We start from the raw sequence: 24,431 nt of genomic DNA, 5'->3' as shown, positions 1-24,431 counted from the left end.
TGTATAATATGTGTATTTAGATAGTTATTTAGTAATCAAGGGGGCAATATGTGGTATTTAAGGATAAAAATCCACCTTACGCGGAATTTGTGGTTACGTTGCAGCGATAGGGTTGGAGCTCGTTCGTAAACTGATGACCGCCTATATTATGTAAACAAAACCTGAGTAAATACAAAATGTAGTTTTTAAATGATGACATTATTTGTAAGTAAAAAAAAAAAAAAAAAGGTCTCTAAGCCTTCATGACCCTATGCAAGAAAGTAAAAAGTCTCCTATACAGAATAACTGGTTGGGCCTCCTGCAGCAGCAAGAACTGCAACCAAGCATTTGTGATACAGTAACCAGCAATGAGCCTTCCACATAGCCGTGGAAGACTTTTAGCCCAATCTTTTCCACAGAATTGCTTATACTAAGCAACATTGAATGACTTTCCAGCATGGGCTGCCTGATAAAGGTCACATCACACTATTTAAAGTGGATTTAAGTCTGGGGTTTGACTCGGCCAATCCAAAACCTTAAGGTTTTTTGTTTTGAGGCCATCCAGAGGTGGGGTTGCTTGGGTGTATTTGGTAGTTGTCCTGTTGCAAAACTCAAGTGGCTTCAGTCTGAGGTCACAAACTGATGGTCAGACATTGTCCTTTGTCCAATGGTAGACAGCGGAAATTACGGATCCATCGATCACAGCAAGTCGTTCAGGCCCTCAAGCAGCAAAGCACCCAGAGACCATCACACTACCACCACTATGTCTGATTGTTGGTTTGACGTTCTTTTCATCAAATGGTGTTTTATCTTAACGCCAGATGTAACAAGATACACACCCTCCACAAAGTTCTGCTCATGTCTCGTCGGTCCAAAGAATATTTTCTTCATGAGTTTTTGAAGATGTTTCTTGCCAGAAATGCAACTTAAACTTGTGAGGTTCGCCCACCATTCTCCTGCCTGTTCTCTAATGCGGCTAAGTTTGACTCGTAAGTCCATTAAAAGAAATGAAAGGAATTAATTTCAGAACATTTTTCGCTCCTCTAGTTTTAGTATAATCTGCGTGAGTGGCATAAAAAAAAGACCACTTTTGACAAGACTTTAAGTAGATATACCAAAGTGTGACTGGTTTTACTGCTGATAGAACAGAAATGATATCTTGAAGGCAAAAAGGAAAGTCGTCTTGCTTTGTCTTCTCCAGTGAACCTATAAGTTTTCTGTCAATTTCTCTGTTTCTGTTGTAGAGCAGGGGCACTTTCTTTCTTTTAATTTCTTTAAGTTGCATTGTAAACTTACAGATGAAAGAATGCAGATATTTAATAGCTCTGTAAAGCCCTGTCTCAAGAATGATTTTATTTTTTTCTAAAGTACAGGGCCTTTTGCCCAAGTCCTATCTGGAACATCTGCCGTGTGCTTCCTCAGATATCCCTAAGGTGTATTTCACACATTTGTATGAATTTTAATTTAAAAAAATGACCTTGATGCGGGCAAGGTTTGATAACAAGTGAATCCAAAAAGGAAGAAGGTGTTTGTTCAGGGAACATCTGCTTGTGATGGACTCTCCTTTCACAATGATATAAGTTTAAAAACCTATGAATCTAAAGATGTTCATTCAGTGTCAACATTAACAATTAACGTTCCAAAGAGGAACTTAATGTGATTTTATGTGTTGTAGTTAAGAAATGTTTGGTTCGGTCTCAATGAGTGGAAACAAGACAGCTGTCTTTGTGACTGCAGACCATTTGGCTCAAAAACACAGAAAACAGATCTAAAATGGAGAAGGGATGATGTGCAACAACTCTACTAACAGATTAAAATAGAAATGAGGATTTTGTTTTCATAAACCTAAAATAAGCAAAGAACAGGAAGCCTATATTTCACTGAAACATCTGAAACCAACGTTTGCAAATATGAACTTCTGGTGAAACTAAATTACACCAATTATATATTTATTTAAAAGTGATTAACAACCAGATTAACAATTTAGATAATTTTCCAAAAGTCATACCCCACAATAAAAGCATGCTTAAAAAACACTATGTTGTGAATTTGTTCACAAAGAAAAATGGATAAAAAGCAGGTTTAACTCTGTATTACTGGGTGGTTTCCTTCATGCCTCCAGTTTTCATTGAAAAAAAAAAGTTTCAGTAAAAAAAAAATCCTATGTAGTTCAAACCCAAGTAAGAATATTGACTGTGGACTCCATCACCTTAATTTTACTGGTTACAAACAAACAGGCTCTTATATAGTTTCAGGCTTTACTTTATGAATTTTAATAAGATGCATTCCAAGAGGCATTTTTTTAAACATATGTTAAAAGTCTTGAGTCAGAAATCTTTTTGGTCAGCAGCAAAGATCACCGTTGTGACTAATGGTCTTCCATATAAAATATTCTACAACTTTTACACTGTCATTTATAAAGCTATAGGTAGCATGGCGAAATGTTGTTCAATGCAGTATAGATGTTAGAGCTGCTTCTCATATCCTGTACAAAAGTAACAAGTGAGCAGTGAAGACTTTACCTTAGCAAATACCTCATTTATGCAAATAGTGTGCAAAATTTACCTACAAGGACAACAAAGTCAATTAATATTTCTCCATTGCACAAAGTAAAAGATATATAAAATAAGTAGATTAGTAGTATTATTTAATTAGTAGATTATTTAATTGATTTATACTTAAAAAAAAACACACAGGCGTAATCACTATTTAAATATTTACTGTGCTGTTTCAAGTTGAAATAACTGTGTTATTGTGGGATTACAGGGAAGCTTTCTGCAAATATGAACAAATATAAAATGCTAATATAAATTTTTTATTAAGACAGGCATGCGATTTCAAGGGAAACAGTGCAGTGGAGGAGTTTAAAGTAGCCAATCAATCTAGACAAAATTATGATTACCAAGGAAAATTATCCTAGCACTGATTGCTTGTATAAATGAGTTTTGTTAATTTATTAGCCATCAAACAGTGGAGATGACCATTTGATTACATTTTGAATCCCCTGTTTCTCCAGCAGCATCCATAAAGTCGACCTCCCCCCTTCACAATCAACAATCAGAAATTATACGAATTGAGCAAAGGGTTCGGTCGAGGTTTGTACTGATGAATTTCACTAGGAACACACTACAATATAGCGTCTGTTCCTTAACCATCATTCTCTCTAACAATCCAACAATCTAATCTTTTACAAAAACAGCAAGGATGTAAATGAGTGCTTGGTTTTATCATGAAATAACATGTTCAAAGCAGGAACTTGGTTAGACTCTCAATAAAACATGTACTAAAAATTATGGGAAAAGACGGAATCAGAAAAGCAAAACACAGAAGGAGATAAAGGACTCAGCAAAGCAAGCTGCTGTGTATAAGTAGGCTTTGACCTCATGTGAAGAAGGTGCAGTTTGTTGAATATATTAAAGGTTAAAAGGCACCAAAACTTTAATGTATTTTGTTGAGCTGGTTCACCAGAGGTTCACCTGAGAGGAGACCAAAAGCTTGTAAAGCATCAAGAGATGATAGTTAATAATTAAACAATAATACATCATTCTATAGGAAGTAAAAGCTAACAAAAGAAATAGAGAAAAGATGTGTGCCTTTCTGAACTGCTCCAGAGTAAATCCAATAAAAGCATCTTGATTCTGAATAAAATTATCCTTAAACAAACACACAACCACACAATATTCACCTCAAAAATCATCATTTCCTAATTTTTATGGATTTTACTGGCTCTAATAATTTATACAGACATTGATACTGTCACCTGTAAACCTAAGCTCATGGAGAAAACATGCTTTCATATCAGTCTACAAAAGTTGCTAATAACGCATCAAAAGTTTGCTAGAGAAGTCTAAACACTTCAAAATAAGTGTCAAAACAGTTAGGTTGACAAAATTTGGTAGCCGAGCATCAACGTGTGCACCAGTGTAAATGTTGTACCAAGAACCTGTGCACTAACAATCTTGTTGCACTGTTTTTCACACAAGCATACTGAGTTAACTGTTTGCAGCATTTCTACGCAAATAGTTTCTTAGGTTTCTTTACTAGTCTCAGTCAATTAACTGGCTTCCCCTTGAACAATTCATTTCCATGAAATGACAAAGTTGATATAATTCCAACTGCGTGCACACAGACAACTAAATATATACAACACTAGAAGACTATTCAGTCCACTCACAATGGCTGGCAGCTTCAGTCAAGTGCATAATGAGTTGAATTAGATTAAATGACCAATTAAGAGACTAACACAGTAAATAAGCCTGTAGGGATTCCAACAAATGCTGGAGAATAGAATTAAAGTGGAATTAGATTATTGACAGGCTGAATGACAGTTGTGGTCAGACAAACAACTCTATTCCTGTCACAAAGGGAGAGTGCTAGCTGTCGTCAAGGGATGCAATGAGTGTGCACAGGGTTAACCTGTACTAAAACTGAAGTATAATGAACAAATGACACATTAGAAACTAGACTCTAAAGAGAAGCTGTCCTCCGGTGGATGAACAGGAAACGTGTTGATCGTTTTCAGACATGTGTAAGACCGTGCGGCTCCTGACTGAACAGTTTGAGGTCATAGAGAAGAGTTGCATACCTTTGCTGGCACTCTCCACATGCTCCAATTCATCTGGAAACCTTAAAATCTCTTGGTAATCCTCTTCACACTTCTTAGCCAGGAAATGAAGAAGTGTTGTGTCGTGACTGATGGTTTTAGTGTCTCGCAGCTGAGAGAAAAAAAAACAGCAAAAAACAATCCATTAAGAAAATGAAATAATTAAACTGATTTAATGAGATTTTTTTTTACACATATTTATTTTTCAGACGTTTAATAACTTTGTTTGCACCTCAGAGTATAAGAGTAGGGAATGCTTGTTAAAATATGACACTTTTAGTTTTATTTTACCTTGTAATGATTGCAAAGCTTATGGAGGGAATATTCAGTAAAGTTGCAGTAGTACAGCATGCATTAAAATGGCTGATTTATCTATTTATCCATTGTGATGTTATGATGATAGTGCACATTCATTACTCATCTTCACAGCACAGAATACTGTTTCTAAATGTTGCCTTCAACCTGAATGTACAGTCTGTGCAGGTTATAGTTAACATTATAAAGCAGATTTCCATTAGAGTACGTTCCTAACAGGCTGAAAGCGATACCTACATTCTAGGGGATTTCTATACAATGGTTTAAATAAATGACACCAAACATACATTTGCATCCAATTACTGGTTGCTAAATAAAACACATAAAAACAAGAACAAATGCATACGCAGCACATACACATAATTACGCTCCACCCTTGAGAATAACTCAGGCAGGAAATTTTGACGGTGTAGAATCTGAAAAGCATGTGTGTTTCAATTGCATGTCAGTGCTTCAAAACAAGAGTTCCATGTTCATTCCCTACAGTGACTGCTCTGTTGCTCGAAAGCCATGATGGGAAAGCAAATTAGTAACACACACTTCTGTGTATGTACACTTACACATATTTACATACTAATACAAAAACAGTACTATTTGCAATAGGTAAACATACACAGACTTTAACTGCACAAGAAATGTTTTATTGTCTTTCATTGGACAACCTTAATTTAATTTAATGGAATTTCTATTTAAACTGTAATACTGGTAATAACAAAATAGTGCATTTATAATAACTGAATTGGGTAACAGCATTAAATGTCTTTAAAAATAGGACAATTACAGAATCTTATTTGTAAATTTTTACAAACAGCACCATGACTGAAAAAGGCGGTAAAGTATCAAGTGCATTTCCAGGCTGTGACATACTGCTCTAAGCCTCACCTCATAAGATGTACATATGCCTTTCCCAGGAATCTTCAAGCTGAACTAATCTAGTGCCCGTAGAGAGTAGGAAGATGACCATGCTGGGGTTTCATTAAGAACAGGGAGTGTAAATGGAGAGGCCCTGTGGTTCTGGGTAATAAGGCTTGTCTAAGAATTAGTGGGTGAAAGTGGAGGTGTATTTTCATCAGAAGGTGAATATTAATAACATAAAACTGGACTGAATGAAGAACTTGCAAACCAAGAACACCAGTTCCTAAACAGGCCACTATAATTGCTCTTCTCGTGCTCCTTAATATGAGCAACTTTGATTAAAAAAAAAAATAATAAAATAAAATAAAAAAATTACAATAATTAAAAAGATAAATAAATAAAATAAAAATGTCAATTCTGAAAGACAAATTATTATCTATAAAGCATAAGTTACATGAAATTGTCAACATATTTACTGGTTAAGGGGAAAAAAAAACCAACAATGAGGGGGGAGCACTGGTGAATAAGCATAAAGTAAAAAGGACTTGGTGTTAGTTTCACCCTGTTCTACATCATATCAGTCAGTTCAGCTCAGAGGTATAGCAACACCTGCTGTGGAGTGTATGTACACAAATCAGACATTCCCAGCATAGACATATAAGTTCAAGGCATCATAAGATTTACCACCATTCCATTTATCTTTCTTTTTAAGTTATCATATACAAACACCCTTTTTTAGAGTAGCTATACTCACAGTGTCTTATCCCATTATATTTTAATAGGGCAATGAGATGTAGTGTGTGCATTCACAACTTCAAACAAATCTGTTCATTTGAAGTAGATGGAAGGAAAAAAAAAAAAAACCAAAAAAAAAAAAACAATGCCTCATTACTGTGTCGCTGAGAGCAACTTCAGAATAATACTATCATTCAGTTTTTTACAACATAACGTGCCCTGAGGTAGCATTATTGCAAATCCCTAACTAGCTGGTACAAAACATCCATGTATAAAAGAACTTAAAATGACAAGCCATATCACAAAGCAAACAAGTTTCTATTTAAATATCTAGATTAGAAATAAATAAATAAAACAACAATTAACAAATAACAGGAGAAGTGGCGATGGGAATATACAAGTCTCACATTAACAGAAGGATTGTCAGCTGCTGATTGCTCAATTTAACTTTTGCAGATGGAGCAGCAGCAAAGTACGAACACATTTTACAGCCGCTCATAAAGCTCCATAATATGCTGCAATAGTAGAAAAGTTGAAGGAAAAAAAGTGGGGAAATGCTTTGTTTGCGATAAACTGCACATGTACCCATGTTTTATCATTTTTTTAAGTCTTTAAATACAAGAAGCGGAGCATTATAAAGTCACCTTATGCACGATATACAAACAGGTGCTTTGATCATGAAGTGTTTAATGACACTGGTAATTCTAACAGCAATTTCAGAGGCGGAAAATGTGATTCTATGAAGACAAGGTCACATTAATGTTAGGTAGCTTGTTACCAAATCAAGTACTTAATAGATTGCTTGTTCTGTTCAACTTAAATTGGAAATAAATCATTGCCATGCAGTCTTTAATTATTAAGGAGAGCCAGTCAACATGTTTCCCCCTCAGTATGCCAAGGGAAGTACAGAGTACCAATATGTTTTTCCTGTTTTTGAATCTTTTTTTTTTTTTTTTTTAATCAAATATTGATTTCAAATATGTACATCCGAATGTGCTTTTTCTTTTTTTTTTTTTTTTAAGCACATCATCTTTCTAAACTTAGAGCACATTGAAAAAAAAAGTAATGTGGTCATACACTTGAAAGAATTTACCTATTTCCAATAGTTGTCTCCTGTTGAGACTATTCAAATGCTTATGTGACTGAAGCACTTGGGACATACTTTGCTCTAAACCAGATTCCCTCGGCATCTTCTGGCATCCATGTATGAAAACACTTATCAGACCAAACTGGCTTTTAAGAGATTTGTCTGGTCTGGACAAAACAACAGTCCAAATGGAGGGCTAAATGTTGTAAGCAAAGGTGGATCCAAATGTTCTTCCCCCACCGCTTATTGCCATCATCAACCTCCTCCCTGATGAGCCTATTAGGTACCCTCGACCTGCTGCTCAGGGGGCCATTTGCTTGATTGACTGAAGTGAGAAAGCATACTTTTTTTTTTTCATCTTGCCCATCAATAATGGCCCAATCAGCCCCATGAGGCGTTACCAGGGCCGACACTGACACTCAGTGCGGAATCAGTCAGCTTGCAGGAATATCAAAACCAGACTGCATTCCCCATAGTAAAGCCCTTCCAACATACTGTAGAGAACCCGCATAATCACTGGCTTCAAACTGACAGTGGTGGTCTTTGGAAGTCATATATTATTATTCCATCAGTCCCGTATTTTTCATCATTTCCAATGCCATATTCATTCAAGCTGCTTTCAAAGGAAATCCAGCTAATGGATATAAGTATGACTAACATCCAAGTTAGCTTTGGCTACACAGATGCAATACTTCAAGGAAACATATCCTTATTCTTGCCATATCCCCCCACAAAAAAAGAAAAAAACTTTTACAAACGGATTGTCAATATTGTTTCCCTTGTGATTAAATGGGGATATTAATGTAAGGTGCTGTGTGTTTTGGCAGTACGTTACCTTGCAGAGGAAGCTGACATTGAAACCAAATGTTTGCGCGTTCCTTGAGCCGGCGTTCATGTAATTGCCAACCAGCAATATCAACTCCAGGAGTTTGCTGAAGCCTTCACTCTTCTTCACCTCTTCGCAGGCCAATGTGACACTCATGATGTCGGGCCGGATGTTATTCACCTGCTCCTCAAACGTCAGCTTAAACAGAATGCCATTGAGACGCGATCGTAGGAGCTTCACAGAACTCATCTGGTAGGTAAAAAAGGAAAGGAGTACTAAGTAGTTTGCACTGCAAAACAACAAAAATTATTATCAGTCCATTACTGGTTGCAAATTATGCCATGAAAGTGTGTTCAGCTGAAATATTGTCCCAAAATATTGATTCCATGAACTTGTTTGCAGTTTTATCTGATTTTGTTCAGATTTGCTAAAAATGCAAAACAGATAATAACAAGATAAAGGATGACAATTTATCATTCTGATTCAAATCAAACAAGGAAAATATGCTACTGCTGACAATCATGTGCGATACAACTCCAAAAATGCACATTTTGTATTTTGTTATCAGCAGAGTTGGCCATTCCTGGTCCGGACAGTAAAAGTCCTGCCATGCTTTTGGATCTACCTGTACATTAAGAACAGGTGTTTTCACTAACAGGCCTGTTTACCTGGCAAATAAACTGTGCTCATTAAAGTCAGCTCGTTTGATGACTGGTCGGAACAGCTGCCGGACATGTTACATGTAAATGTTAGCATTAACTAGGTACAATTAAGTAAAAAAATAAATAAATAAACATGACTACTCAAAGTCATGATTCCTGCCGTTTATGATCTGAGGGATACCTGAAATTTACTGGATTAATTGGTGTAATTTATTCTCATCTGACACCAGTTCAAGACCAAGAAGAAATCTCTTGTTTGATTTCAAGTGTAATCACTGCCGTAGCTAATGAACTGAAAATCAGCTACACTCTTTAGCAAATGAGATTAACCCATTTGCTACAATTTCTCCCCTCGTACAATCTTCCATTTAACAGATTTGTTATATATAACAGCCCCAAACCATATTTGAAGGCTCAAGAGTGGAGTCACCGAAGGGAACGGGGGTAGGAAGGATGGATGAATAAATGAATAGGGAATTAAAGCAAATAATATACGGAATGTAGCAATACGCACACACATATACACGCATGGTCTCTCTCCATCCAGTTTCTTTGCAGACATGTGTGTGCGCACACAACAAACAAACTGGCACATTTACTCACCCCACTTTCTCACTTGAACTGATTTGTATACAATAAGTGGAAATCATGCTGAAAGCAAGTGCGTCGCTGACAGCACAGGCAGAGGAAAGGCTTGAACATTGCTTATTTCCCAGGGGGAACCAAATATCTCAGCAAAGAAGAGCTGCTTCATCAGTAGAAAGGTATGTGATCACAATATTGGTGAGATCACCAGGGAAACTGCCACCTCGTGTTTTATTACATCCTCTAAAAGATATAGGTAGAAACACTTCAATGAGTAAAGGGAATTATCAAGCATGTCTGCAGCCCTCTGGGTGTGACTTAGCAACTTTTGCAAAAGAATATTTTTACATTCCAGTTTTGTTGTGCACTTAAAAGCCAACGTTTCCGATTAGACGCCATAAAGTACTCATACAGATGAGTAAATAGATGGAAAGGGCTGCTAATTAAAAAGTAATTGCAGCTGTAACTAAGTGGAAAGGTCAACGCATCTTCATGACGCACTTTGCTTTCCTACAACAGATTAATGGTGTAACTGTTTCACCATACACACTCAGACTTTCTCATGAGAAGATGTAAAACCCAATAAAACGCATCCTAATGGGAAAAGGGAACAAGTACACCTTGTTCTAACATCGGCGGGAAACAGGTAAATAAAAATGTAAACAATGTTTGAAATTAACTATGAAACTCATGATCAAACAGTTTTAGACCAAATTCTTCTGATGGTTACTTTCAGGGTAGTATTCCAATATTTTACCCAAGGCATTATTTATATAGCATCTCGAAAAGGCCGAACTTTCTATGTTCATGTTAAATTGATTAAAGGACGGGGATACATCACCAGCATGGTTGACTACAGCTGCACACTTTTCAAAGACTGTTATTACAGACAGGATTCATAGCCTTAGGTTATGATTTTATCATGAGACAACATTGACAGCTGATGTCAAACTACAGCATTCACAAAGTTTTGAATTCCCATAAAAAATTATTGAACTATTCTTTGCTCAAGTCAAAAGGATTTTTTGTAACTGAATCCTCTGTTTCTTTTTTTTTTTTTTTTTTAAGATGCATAACAGAGTTCATCTAAGTTACTTTTGATACTTTTTTTTTCCTGTTAGGTGTTTAAATTAAACATAACTGGAAAGCAGAGGAAGCGTTTCTGAATTCATAATATGTTAATGGTGTAGTCTTTAATCTTTCAGTGACTGAATCAAACCGTTGCCCTGAAAGTTAAAACAATATTTAAAAATAAATAAATAAATTGAAAAACTGATGAGAAAACAAGCAAAAAAAAAAAAAAAAAAAAGACATTGTGGGATTTTGGAACTGTGCATACAACTATGTTTGGCTGTGATAGAGTGACACAGTGGGAGTTTGCATGTGTATACTGTGTTGTCATGTTAAAGGCCAGTAAATGACACTCACCACAATGCCAAATTGCTCTGACTCCACCAGTTCGTCATATTCATTCTTCAGTTCAGCTAGAGCGCTCAGTTCTTTCTGCTCAGGCAGATTCTTTATCAGGTTCTGCAAAATGGAAGAGCACACAAAAACACACACATCAACAAGGGGTTTAAAAAAAAAACATTTTATTGCTATGTTGAGATGAGAGGAAAAGAAAACACTAACAGTAAGAAATGAAGGCTTTTAGAACTTGAAAGGGTTTTTATAGGTAAAGAGTAGTTATGTAATTCAACTCACCTGGTTAAACAGCACGCTTTTTAAAGATACATCATTTGTTTAAAGTTCTATATTAATACTTCATCCTGTTTTCTAGCGTGCCCTTACCTATATGCAGTGTAAATCTCATCAAACATTCAGACTCAACAAGACATATCACATGCAAAACTTAGCTTAGACTTTTTTCTAAGCCAGTAATAAACATTATACATTTAATTCTAATACACAACATTTTATTCACTACGGCACCGTTGTCTGTTTGCTTATGGTCTCGCTGAGTGCACTAGGTCACACAATTACTGCTCACTGTTGGATGTGACTGGGAAAATTGTGGCCCTAAGCCAATTACCAAACATGCCAGCGACCCTCAGATAGCCGACCTTCTCCTACATAATGCACATCACCTTGCAACTGTCTATGAAACAAATACAATAGGTCTGCCATTAATTTACTGCTGCCTGATAAATTTCTTTTGTACGAGCAGAAGAAAACACGATGCAGCTGGTGGTGGTGGGGTTGAAGATTAAGATGGAGATGAGGAAGATAATGGGAGGGGCTGCGTTTTCTGTAAATGTTAATTGTTTGTGTGAAGGTCAGCCAAGTTAATAAAATTGACCACAGCGACTTTTCCCCCTCTTTTTCTCAGAGGAGAAGAAGAGAAAGAGGTGCCCTTTCCAGGTCTTTGCAAAGCTTCCTTCCTCATTAGTTCCTCAAATTTATTCAGTGGGAGCCGACAGGCGTTGGACCACGTGACCAGATGGAAGCCCAGACAGAAGAAACAGAAAGCAGACGCTGCTACTGGGCCACTGACCATGTTCTAGACCTCTGCAGCCATCAGAGTCAACACAGCCAAAGTCTACTGCCCACTAATGATGACATCTCTGTCTTTCCCTCAGGGAATTCAGTAATATAAAAAGTAAGCCATACTGCAAGCCTCGGAACCTTATTTGGGTTGAAGTCATTAAATCAAATGCTGTTTTCTTTTGCCAAAGCTCCAATTAGGGTCTGCAGCAGGCAATGGTGCCTTCATAATGAAAGCTTTTGATCATATGAGCAGAAGCAGAAAGAATTGTTGTTGACAATAAAAAATAAAAAATAAAAAATAAAAAAAAAAAATATATATATATATATATATATAATATATATATATATATATATATATATATATATATATATATATATATATATATATATATATATATATTATGTGTGTGTGTGTGTATATATAATTTTCATTTAATAAATTGTTCCTAATCCTGCTTCATACCTTGATTCTGGCAGTAAGATTTTTTTTTTTTTTTTTTTTTTGCATTTTTATGTCATCTAAAAATGCAGCTTTTAGATGATGTAATAAGCTTTGAAGGAAGTTTCAGCAAACTTCACACACTCGTCACCATGTAAGAGATAAGCAGATATAAGCAAAATTTAACAAACAATATACTGGGAGAGAAGAGGAGTAAAATTAGCAGCTAGAATAAAAAAAAAAAAAGTTCTCTGAAAATGCATCGACTGCAGGAGGACACCATTCATTGATTTCAACAGTTACTTCTGATAGTAATCCAATTATTTCTAGCGCTCGTATTGTGCTAATAAAAACTGGGGTGTATTTTCACACACGTACAGTATGTCTATTCCAATCCCTTCAGAGTGGTTTGACATAATATACAAATATAGCCGTAGATCATCTTCGGTGTAAAAAGTCTGCCCTTCTCCATGCTGATATGACATATTTCTACCTCAAGTGAAGCTATAGACACAGATTTCCAGTACAAACATGAAATTCATCTAAAAACCATTTTGAAAATGCCACCACTAAATGCATGACACACTCCAGGTACTGGAACACCACAACCCACTTGTGCTTGTCATTTCATTTGTCTGTCATCTTGTTAATTATCAGAAACCCCACAGAGTACAATTGACACAAAGGCAGCGCCATATGTGAGACAATGTGAGAGACAAGGTGATGATGCTGGGCCAGACTCCTCACAACGGGCCACCAGACACGCACGGCAGTCTAGAAGAGATTACTGAAATAATGCTAGCATTACTGCACGTTCATTTAGCTCCTTGAGTGACGATGAAGGCACTACACATCAGCACATATGACAGGATTCAAGGAATCGTGAGGGAACGAATTCTGCAGCGTTGTGCTGAGTTCATGTCTCTGTATCTCAGCACCTTTCAGCAGCTCCAGCTATATAACGGTCTTAGCCGTGTTTGTATTTATTACGGTTCCAGCAGCAGGCACATTTTTGTCTACCACACATCCCTCTGTTCATTCTTGCTACGATAAAACAAATACATATATGTTAACCATCAATCACTGTGCGCCTTGATTTAAGATAGCAGAATCATTTCATCTTTGCCTGGGACAGCAGGAATCCAATAGTACGAGTCAGCACAATTATTTCCATCAGTGTGAAAACATCTGAAAACACAACACAGGGATGTCTGTCTATTTCAGTTTGTGAAGAAACCACATAAAAAACATGCATCAGATTGTTAATGGTTGTTATTTCGGTTCTGAAACAGATTAGGTGATCATTGCACTAAATAATCAATGTAGAGAAGAGATTTACTGACAGCAGGTCAAATCAAGGACTCAGAGAGCCCAGCAGTACCGCTGCAGCTTTCCCCTCACAGCAAGCTGCAGATACACAGTTCAGCCATCGTAGATGTGGGCAAAGTTACTCTACCATCGCTACCCAGACTATGAAAGTCATGTACCTGAAGAAGGGAAGCAGCTGAGAGGGTAAAAGAGTGTGAAAGTAATGAGATACAGGCTATGGTTGAGTAAACATTTGTCGAGGATGACAGTATCTGTAGGGCTTGTACTTCCATACTTTGATCTCTGCTGCTGTCAGCCAGCTTCCTGTGAATCGAGTTTACAGTTTCAAAGCAGCTGCAAAGCCGTGCCAAATTAATACCGGACAGTAACGGGCATGCATTAGTCATAAAATTAATCAACCTGTTTAGAGTGCTGCAAGAGGTTAAAGATAGCGGGTGCTTATGTAGTGGAGCGCTAGTGAAAAGATATGCAACTTCTGGACTTACATCACATGAGATGTTCATAAAGCGTTGTCTAAACAGTAATGTGAAAACAATAAAGAAACCGGAGAACCTATCAGGTATCATCTATGAAGCATGAGCTGATGAAAAAGCTGGGTCAAATAAAGCGGGAATAAAAGAAGAGTGGCTCAGGTGCGTTCTGGGTAAACTGTGTTCATTTCTGAAAGGCCTATGAGAGGTCTGTAACAATGGCAGAAGAAGAGGCGATAAAACTGCCAAGTGCTTGTCAGGTGATTTTGCCCTTTTAATTGATTTCTCTTTAATTTCAGGAGACAGGAAAATGTGGTGCTCTGCCTCGGCTTTGTGATGAGGACCGGCCAGGGACCGCCATTTTCCTGCAGTGAAACCTCAGCGGGATCCCAACCCGGCTCGCCGCAAATCACCAAAGACCTCAGTTTGAATCAATAACGTACTAATCAAGAGAAGAAAGGACTTTTCAGAGTTCAGCAAGGTGTTAATCTCAAACCAGTTGACACTTTAAAAAGAAGAAAAGGAAACAAATAGAAGGTCAGAACAACCATAAAGGTGAGGTTCTTATTCATAAGAGCAAAGGCAGTTTTACTGGATAAAAATGTGAATACGAAGCACAGCACTTACTATTTTCAAAATTCATATATAAATATTTTGATACAGATTTTTATTTATTTATTTATTTATTTATTTTTTGTATTTATTTTTGTTAAGAACTGTATTGCTGTGGACAGAATAATGCCACTAAACGTATGTGTGTGTGTGTGTATGTGTGTGGGTGGTGGTGGTGGGTGGGGTAGAGGAGGCGGGCATATATCCATATCCAACACGCATGGCCCATTGACATAAAGCTGCTGACATTTTAGGAGTAAAGCCAAGCCAACTTTATACATAAAGCACATTCCAGCAGCTACTGCTGAAAAGAGTGCTGAATATAAAACAATTAAAATATTAAAACATAAAAAAATGAAACAAAAAAACAAACATAAAACAACGAAACTAGTAAAAGCAATAAAATAAATAAATAAATAAATAAAAAAATCAAGCAATAAAAGCAAACTAATTCTGAGAAGTGGGTCTTGATAACGGATCTAAAACTGGACACAGATGAAACCTGTCTGAACTTCAGTGGCAAAGAGTTCCACAGAGCTGGTCTTGCCACAGAAAAGGCCCTGTCCCCTCTGAGCTCCCTCCAAGTTCCCTAGACCTCCAGGAACAGCTGATCTGCTGACTGGAGGGCCTGGGAAGGGGAGTACATGTGTAGCAGCTCAGAGAGGCAGGGCGGGGAAAGGTCGTTTAAAGACTGAAAACAAAAATAAAACAATTTTAAAATGAATCCTAAAAGAACAGGCAATGTGGCTAAAACAGGATAAATGTGCTCTCCTTCACGTGTTCCCATCAACAGAAATGTAGCAGCATTCTGCACCAGCTGCAGACGGGACAGGCATTTTTATGCGACACCAAAGTAAAGAGCGTTGCAGTAATCGAGCTGTGTTGTTAGAAAAGTGTGTTACCGTTTCAAAATCTTGCCTTGAAAGAAAATGTTTAGCCTTTGTTTTTAGGTGAAGGGGTAAAAAAAAAAGTTTCCAAAAGAAAAGAAAAAAAAATCACTTTATTTCACGTGTTTCCACATTGTCAGGTTGATATAATTAATTTTTTTCCCTACATCTTTTTTTTTTTCAATAGCTTTAGATCATTTGATGTCATAAAATACCTATTAGCACAGTCTGTCATGTTCAGCAATTAAGTCAAACTTAGTGGGGGGAGAAAAAAAAGGAATATAAAGAAGTGACAAATCTTGTCTCACAGGCAGGTATGTTAAACGTCAGTCATACAGGCTGTATAGTGTTTAGAATTTACACCCTGACAAAACCCCACAAACACCTCAAATCTCACTGTGAGCAAAGCTGCAGAGGTAGACTGACAGGCGACAAACTTAGCGTGACAGATTCTAAAATCGCATTAAACTAAATGAGAAATGCAGTTTAAAAAGAAAACGCAAACACTGAGAGCGAGGAAAACAGGTGGAGAGAGGGATGGGGGAGGGATTATTTTTTGCATTTGGGCTGGAAAATCCTGACATACTTAGTGTGACTTCTTTTTTTTTTTTTTTTTTTAAAGAATAAAATATGTAGGATTTTTTTTCTGCACACCAAAGAACTTGAATTTATTGTGGAAGGTGTAGAACAGAATTAACAGTGAAACAGGGAGGAAAAAGAATAAAACTGCTGAATTTGGAGAAGAATTTTAAATGGAAGAGGTAAAAGCAGTAAAAAAGGAAAGAAAAATCTAACAAGATATGCGGTAAACACAGGTTTGTGTGTGTGTGTGTGTGTGTGTGTATTCCACTAAAAGCTTTTTTTTTTTTTTTTTTTTTGTATTATTTTGACAACTGTATTTGAAAATATGTGGGCCTGTGGTACCAACAGATTAAACATTCACTGTTGCTTCCTATTAAACAACATCTTCATATCTGAATGACCCCTTTTCATGCATGCATTAATAAAAAAAAACAATTATACAATTTTTAAATATAACATTTCACTTCTACGCACAACTGCATTATATTCTTTTCTTTATTATTGATTATTTAAATGTACTTGTTTTATTGATTTGTTTTAATGGATTTTATATATTTATAAAATATTATATATAATCTTAAATATACTATGTGGATATTTCATAAAATATAGCTGTATTATTTTAAATTCCTATTTATTACAAAGGCAAACTTGCATGAATACAATGCATGCACTTATGTCCAACAATATCATATATTAGTTTATTGTTCATTGAGTGGGATTGTATTGGATGACTCATCAACATCCACTTAAGTGGTTCATTTACACATATACCATCCTCATTCATGAATATGCAAGACAGAAAGGTCGTGAATAGGTGTCCACTATAGTGACCACTATGCATGGAAGGGTTAATAAAAGTTTCTCTGGTTTGCAAAGGAAGCTCAAACTCCACGTCAAACACTTTCTCTGAAACAAAGCTTTCATTGTGGGGAAAAGTGGATGCACTTTCCCTGTAATAATTCTTCATTTATGATTATTGTTCCTGGGCAATACAGTCGTCTGACTACAGAGCCCGTATATGAGACTGTCAATCAAATAAGGAGAGAGCAAGCATGCAAAACATTAATCGAAATTAATTTGTTTGTGGATTCTGCTGTCTGAGAGTGTCTCTTTGAGTGATGTGCCATCTGTCACAGCAACAAAGACACAGAACAGGAAAATGAAAACAGACCCCCCCCCCCCCCCCCACCACCACCACCACCACCACCACCACCACCATCCCTGCCATTCCATTATGAAAATACACTATCATGCCAGAGGAGGAGCTGAGTGAAATGCACATAATCAAAATTTAAGTGATATGCTGTATTGTGCATGAGCTCACTTGTGTGTGTGTGTGTGTGTGCTTTTCAGTGTGTGCATGAGTGCGAATGCTTCTGATCAAGATTCAACCTGAGAACAGTGTACCTGGCCAAGACCCTCTGGCCAGAGATCAGCCGCTTGGTGAAGATCAGTGAAAAGTACATGGTGTCTCTTGGGTCCTGGCCATCAATTTCTGAAGCCCATCTTAATACTGCACCAAACTCACACACTTCTCTCCCTTTCCTCTGCCTCTACTTTTTGATTTTTACTTTGTTTATTCGACATCTCCCCTCCTTTCCTGACTTATGTCCCCAACCGAACCAAATCCGCATAATGTATTTCACGTTTCATTGTCAAATTAGCATTTGATGCAGAAGTGTTATGTTCTGTGTGCCAAAATAAACCTCAATTAAGCCCATGGGGGGCTCGTTTCTCCTGCTTAAGCTCTAATCCAACATGCCCATACTTATCGCCTTGTCCCACATGTGCACTTTTACACTGTGAAAACGATGCCCAACAATGTGCCAGTCCGCTACCATCACCTGTTACAGCAGAGAACAAAGGCTGGCATGGGCACTGCCAGACCCTGCAGCCAATGAGAAACCGCATGTAATGATGGGTCATGCATATGGATGAGAGCGCCGCTGATGTGGATGATTGACAAGACAGATAAACAATAATAACAAGCAAGGCTAGTTCGAAAGACTCCTATGAGACCTGGTGGAAAGGTTGTTGCCATGGCAAGCTGACGGGAAGGAGTGAAAAGCCAAAGCTTGCAACATTTGTGTTCACTTAGACAACCTCGTCGGAGTGTTTGGCCGCGGTGTGACACGTTTTTTGCATTTACGACAATCTGAGAGAAATGGCTCATTATTATACATCATTTACACAACAATCATTCATTTTCTATACCACTTATTCCAATTCAGTCACAGGGAAGCTGGAGCCTATCCCAGCAATTAGCAGGTGAGCGGCAGGGTACACCCTGGACAGATCGCCAGTCTATTGCAGAGCCAGCACAGAGAGACAAACAACCATTCATGTTCAAACTCACTCCTACGGAGAATTAAGAGGGAGAACCAATTAACCTAACATGCACCTCTTTGTATGATGGGAGGAAGCCAAAGTACAGATAGAGAAGCCACGCTTACACAGGAAGAAAATGTATGTGGGGAGAGGGGTTTGACTGTTCCAACGAGTAACATTCTTGCTTTGCAGCTGTGGCGCTAACCCCCACACCACTGTGAAGCCCATTTATACATCGATATTTAGTAATAATGGCAAAATCCAGAGGGAGTGGAGAAAAACATGTTTGAGAACAGGAGAAAGATTCGTTAATGGTATGTACAGCCATATGTCACCACTTAAAAACACCCAGGGGTCATGCTGAAAAGAAACGCAAAGGATAAAATGTCAAATGTGCATGGATTGATGATGTGAGATTGCTTCAACTTTGATGCAGCACTCCCCACATTTCAGGATTTTTAACATCCTACAGCTCAACCTAATTCATTTAATGAATACAAACATTTCCTACTGTTTTCTCAAAAGCACTAGTATGTTGACCAATGAGCAGACATGACGTGCGCAGACTGACTCATTGGAACATGCTGAGTTGAACTCCAAGACATGCTGAACCTTTTTTTTTTTTTTTTCTTCTTTTTTGTCCCTGCTTTTCTTTCATACAGTGCATTTGCACACAACATAGTGCAACACTAATTATAAGTGAATAGCAGTGGTGCAGTATTATCATTAGCCTTTCCTTTTGAAAAGAAGATGGGGTAATATAAAATACATTGGCAGGCATTAAACATTAAGAAGCCACTCTGATATTCTGCAAAACAAGCCCCCAGGGTCACATCATCGAGTTAGCTTACCACACGCACCAAAAAAACTGGGCGTGCTAAAACATTTAGTGATGACTTTCTCATATCAAGCACCCGGATCACATGGCATATTTTAAGTAGGGGTGTGAGATGAAAAAAGAAAAAAAAAAAGGCTGATCAGCTGCAGCCTTCAGAATTGTCTTACTGTTGATCTTCATGTATAACCCTCTGAAACAAACATCTATTTATTTTGTTGTTAGTAGATCCATTCAGCTGCAGGAAAATCACTGAAACAGCCATTCATAGCATGACAATCTTCAAAGAAAGAGAGAATAAAAGACTTGTCTTTGATTGTACTGCATCTTTTGGTGCAATCTGACCTGGTAGCAGCAATGTTTTGTCAGAATGAGATTAAATAAATAAAAACAACATGGTATGATTAAGTTAAAACTGATATGCAAGTGTGGTGGTTTTTAAATATTGTTGAAACAAACTAAGAACCTAAATCTAAAAATTGAGCACAAGCATATCTCAGTTGAACTACCTGCTTTTAAAGCAACCAGTAAACCATCTTTCTATTTATCTATCTATCTAAGGTCCGTCTGTATTATATCTACATGCACAATGGTGGGATGGATAGATTGTCATTCAATTTCATTTTGAACATCTATTATGAAGCTTGTATTATATTTAATATTTTATACAATTTTGAAGTTAGTTGTTTTCTTCACTTTAATTTGGAAGACTGCATCTGTTATCTTTGGCAGAGTGAGTTCATTATGTTTTAAGTCTTTATTTGTCATAAGATCATTACTGAAAAGATGATGGACATGTGTGATCCTTTCTCCTCCCATCTGCAGTGGAGAACAGCTGTTTTATAAAGATGAAAATGCAGACTATGCCATAAAGTAGTGAGTTTACAAAGTGTAGGAGTAGAACTTGGCATTCCCAGAACCTTCCACCAGGCTTTCAGGGTTGCAGAATAGTGTTTTTGATGCTGCTGTGAGTTTTGGGGAAGGTATTAAGAAATGGTAAATCTGATCTTTTTTGTTTTCTGTAATAAATTTATTCTAACTGTATCAACAAGCTGTTACAGTTTTTATTTCATTGATCCATCTAAGTAAGTACTACAGTTGATTTGCTAAGAAATAATAGAAGAAATGTGGTGCTCCAAATCCACGTTAAGACTTATTGTTCAGAAGAGTGGAGTATTTGATATTTGCTTTTTTTGTTTTTCCAATTTAATACTTTAAAACTGTGAGACTGAAGTGCTGAGTAACTGAAACCATGTTTTTGTTGGTATAACTAGAAGTATTGAAGAAAAAAAAAATCTGCTGGATCATTTTCATTTTGACTATAACTTTATGTCCTATAAGTGAGAGTGGAAGATTTGACCAGCATTTAAGATGAGCTTGTTCTGTTTGGAGAAGTTGGAAGTAATTAAGTGGAAATAACTTTGACAGCTTGGCAGTAATAATTCCTAAATATTTAATGTTGACATCCTTTAGGAGGATCTAAGCTGCAGAATCCCAGGCACGGTCTAAGAGTGGGAGGACGTTGGATTTATTCTAACAGATTGTGTAGTTGGATGTTTAAAAAAAGTTGTTGATGATTTTGAATGTTTCTTGTGCTAACTTGTTTGGGTTCAGCAAATGCATTAAAATATCATTAGCATATAACACGATAGAGTTTATGTCTGATGAGAACCGTTATCCTTAATCACGAAAGTAACCAAGAAATTCTACTCATTGATAAAGAAAAGAAAAAGAAAAACAAACAGCTATGTGGTTGTTTGGGTCAAGTTTGAATGTTTAGCCTGACCTTAGACATAAAGTCACAAAGTTCGAGGTAAAAGAAATGCAAGAGCTTTAAGCAGATATTTTAGGATTAGTAACTTTGCTAAACCAACATTAAAAGAAAAAAAAAAAAAAAAGTCCCACAGAGTCGAAATTTTAAATGAAGCTGAATACCTGCATGCATTTATAAACTGCATGAAAAGTTTCTGTCATGGTGGGTGGTTTTTGTGTAATCTTTAGTTCTTGTTTTCTGTTTTATTTTGTAGTTTTTCCTGTTTAGCTCCCTTGTGTATTGTTTCCTGTTTTTGCTTCTTGTTGATGAGCTCCCCTGGTTTGAGGTCCTTATTTACTTCACCAGTTTGTTATTGGTCCCTCGGTGCATTTATACTCCTCGGTTTTCAGTTTCCTTTGTCGGATCATCCGTCATGTTCCTCCGTCCGGTCTTTTTGTTCATTTACTTTTGGATTAAAACAATTATTCTTGCATTCCACCTGCCTCATGCCTCTTTGTCCTGCATTTGGGTCCACATCTCCACAAACTGTGAGAGTTTCATTGTGTATACTTTGAGAACACTTCAGCGGGATGCAAAAGTTGCCATTATTAAATACCCTTTGTAATTACACATTAACACCAACGCACTGAGGCCAATGTAACAATGAGCTATGATGCTACATGGAGAAATTACAAACTGGCCCTGGAAATGCTAAACTATAATGAACACAGAACCAACATCTGTGTTTGTTTGATGGGAGTAGAAAGGAGCTGAAATAGCTTTTGTGCCTGGGGGGAGCATTAACAGATAGTCAGCATGTACTGTAGATAACTAATCAGTTTTTATACTAATCACAATGAACAGCTTCTAAGATGTGCTAATGAAGCAACAAGGGGAAGCATGATAGTCCAGCAAAACCTTAATACAAGAACAAAAACACAAATGGGCAAGGAAAGAAAATGTCTCTAAAGTTTACAAAGTATCTCTGTGAAGTAATCCAATAGCCTAAAAACTAATACTACTTAATCCCCTCTACTGCAAATAAGAAATCTATCCAAGAATGCCTTTGGACACGCTCCCTGTCAGAGATGCCAAGCTGTGAGTAAAACAACATCACTGTCAGAGAACTTATTTAGCAAATTCCCATCAATCGTCGCCAAAGTTTTATTCTCCAAACTGCTGACCAAACCACCTTAAAAACATCACAGGTTAAAAATAGACAACATATCTCTTCATTTATGTGATGAAGACCTTTCATTGTGTCCAATACAAGCATACTTGTGTCATTTTTCATCAACATTTCATTCAGAATCTAAACAGGTAAAAAAAACAGGTAAAAAAATAAAAATCCTTGGGTGAAATGTTTGTTCTGTTGAATATAAAACACTTAAAAAATGTGGAACTTGTGATGACACTCAAAATAAAACAACATCATCTTTGTGTGAACTTCCAACACAAAAAAGAATACAAAAGAGATGGTAATCAAAGAACGATTACCATGGATACCACAGATAAAGACTGTAAGTTTGCATGTTTATCCTTCTGCATCATATTTGTTCCCAGTCTTTGGCAAATTACTGATCACAACACAGACTTGTGATCACAGATTTCACAGTTAAGCTGTCATTCTGGGACAAAGAAGATGGGAGAACTCTTAAAGAAATTCAAACACTGAAGGACAGCCAGCTTAAATGAACAGCAAGATCATGAGCATACATATGCTGTGATGTCTGCAGTACCAGAGAGGACAAATATGCACCCAGACAGGATACCACCACAAAGGAACTAGGGGACTAGCTGTCCTGTAATGCCAAACTGGACAATAGAACCAGGGCTCTGAAGCCCAAAGCGCATGGACCTGACTCTTCCCACACAAACAAGGTCCAAAGGACCCTTCCCTTGCTGATTCTGTTAGCCAGCAATAATAGCAACGAATAGCTTTGTCAAGCTGTCAGTTCTTTAAAAGCGGCCCTTTGCCAGGTTTTCTGAGACTTTACCTGCTTCCACTGAGCCCGTGTGTATTGTTGCTTTTCATTGTCCTGCTTATCTCATTGTTAAACCGCTATCATAGCGGGGTGACTCTGCCGTCTTTCTGAATTTGATGAAGCTGACCTGATATATACAAGTGACCTCTGTCCACCAGCACCATGAATATTGTAAGCAAATGAGAAACAGAGACAAAGAGTGTGACAGAGAGGTAGACGGCATGCAAATGTGATTGTGTATTCACGCGAGCGGGGAACTAACACATATTTATTGTTTGGATGAAAAATGACACAATTGCACAGGGAGCAGAAGACAAAGAGATAACTGACACATCTATCCATTTGCATGGGCCATACGTATGTTTGCACGCTGGGCGCATGAAGATGAAAATAAGTGTGGAATTGCGAGAAATTATGTGGAGCACAGATGAATGGTGGGAGCCAGGACTGTCTGCCAGCATTCAGGGATGTGTACATCATCTCTGAGGCGTTGATGGGCCCTAATGCAGAATAAGGAGAGCCAATCAACTCCTATCTATCCACTCTGCCGGGGTGACACATCGTAGGGGTACTTCAAGGCCAGCGCACTGCCACATTCTGCTGACAAATCATTACATTAGACATGTCAACGCAGGAGGAAGATAATAAGATTGAGTTACAGAGTTTCAGATACATTATGAACACCTCTTGCTTCCTTCATTCCTTCCATTCTCAATATACCCTTCGTTTATTAATTCCCTGCTTGACTGTCACGGGCAAATTCATGAATGAATAAGAGTTTTGCGGACCCCGAGAGAGGACGACATCACTGTCCATCATCACAGAGATGTTCTTTGGAAATGACTAATAAAGTTTTTTATTTTTTAAGGTTGTTTTGTCCTTTGTTGCTAAGAGGTCATGTGCAGCTATAAAAACACCTGTAAATGTTAGCAACACAAAATGCTAAAACAACAACACACACATCACATTTTTTAATTAAATAAAAGCTAACATACAGTGCAAGGCAATAACTTATATTTTCAGACAGCCTTGTGATGAACAGTCAAGATGAAACGAGCAGTTAAATATTGGTTC

The 24,431-nt window shown here is 37.2% G+C and overlaps 1 protein-coding gene across 1 annotated transcript in view; it reads right to left on the bottom strand.

Annotated features, from left to right (window-relative positions):
• The window catches only part of diaph2 (diaphanous-related formin 2), a 373,599-nt gene that overhangs the window by 131,238 nt on the left and 217,930 nt on the right, over positions 1-24,431 (bottom strand). Inside the window, exons 21-23 of the mRNA XM_079250311.1 lie at positions 11,076-11,177; positions 8,410-8,649; positions 4,565-4,694 (exon numbers count right to left, since the gene is read on the bottom strand). Coding sequence (XP_079106437.1) covers positions 4,565-4,694; positions 8,410-8,649; positions 11,076-11,177 — 472 coding nt within the window. The remainder of the gene's footprint in view (positions 1-4,564; positions 4,695-8,409; positions 8,650-11,075; positions 11,178-24,431) is intronic.

This window comes from Telmatherina bonti, assembly GCF_933228915.1.
Source record: "Telmatherina bonti genome assembly, chromosome: 12".
Taxonomy (NCBI): Eukaryota; Metazoa; Chordata; class Actinopteri; order Atheriniformes; family Telmatherinidae; genus Telmatherina; species Telmatherina bonti.
The sequence above is the reverse complement of the archived record's forward strand: the minus strand, read 5'-3'. Positions and strand labels throughout refer to the sequence as shown.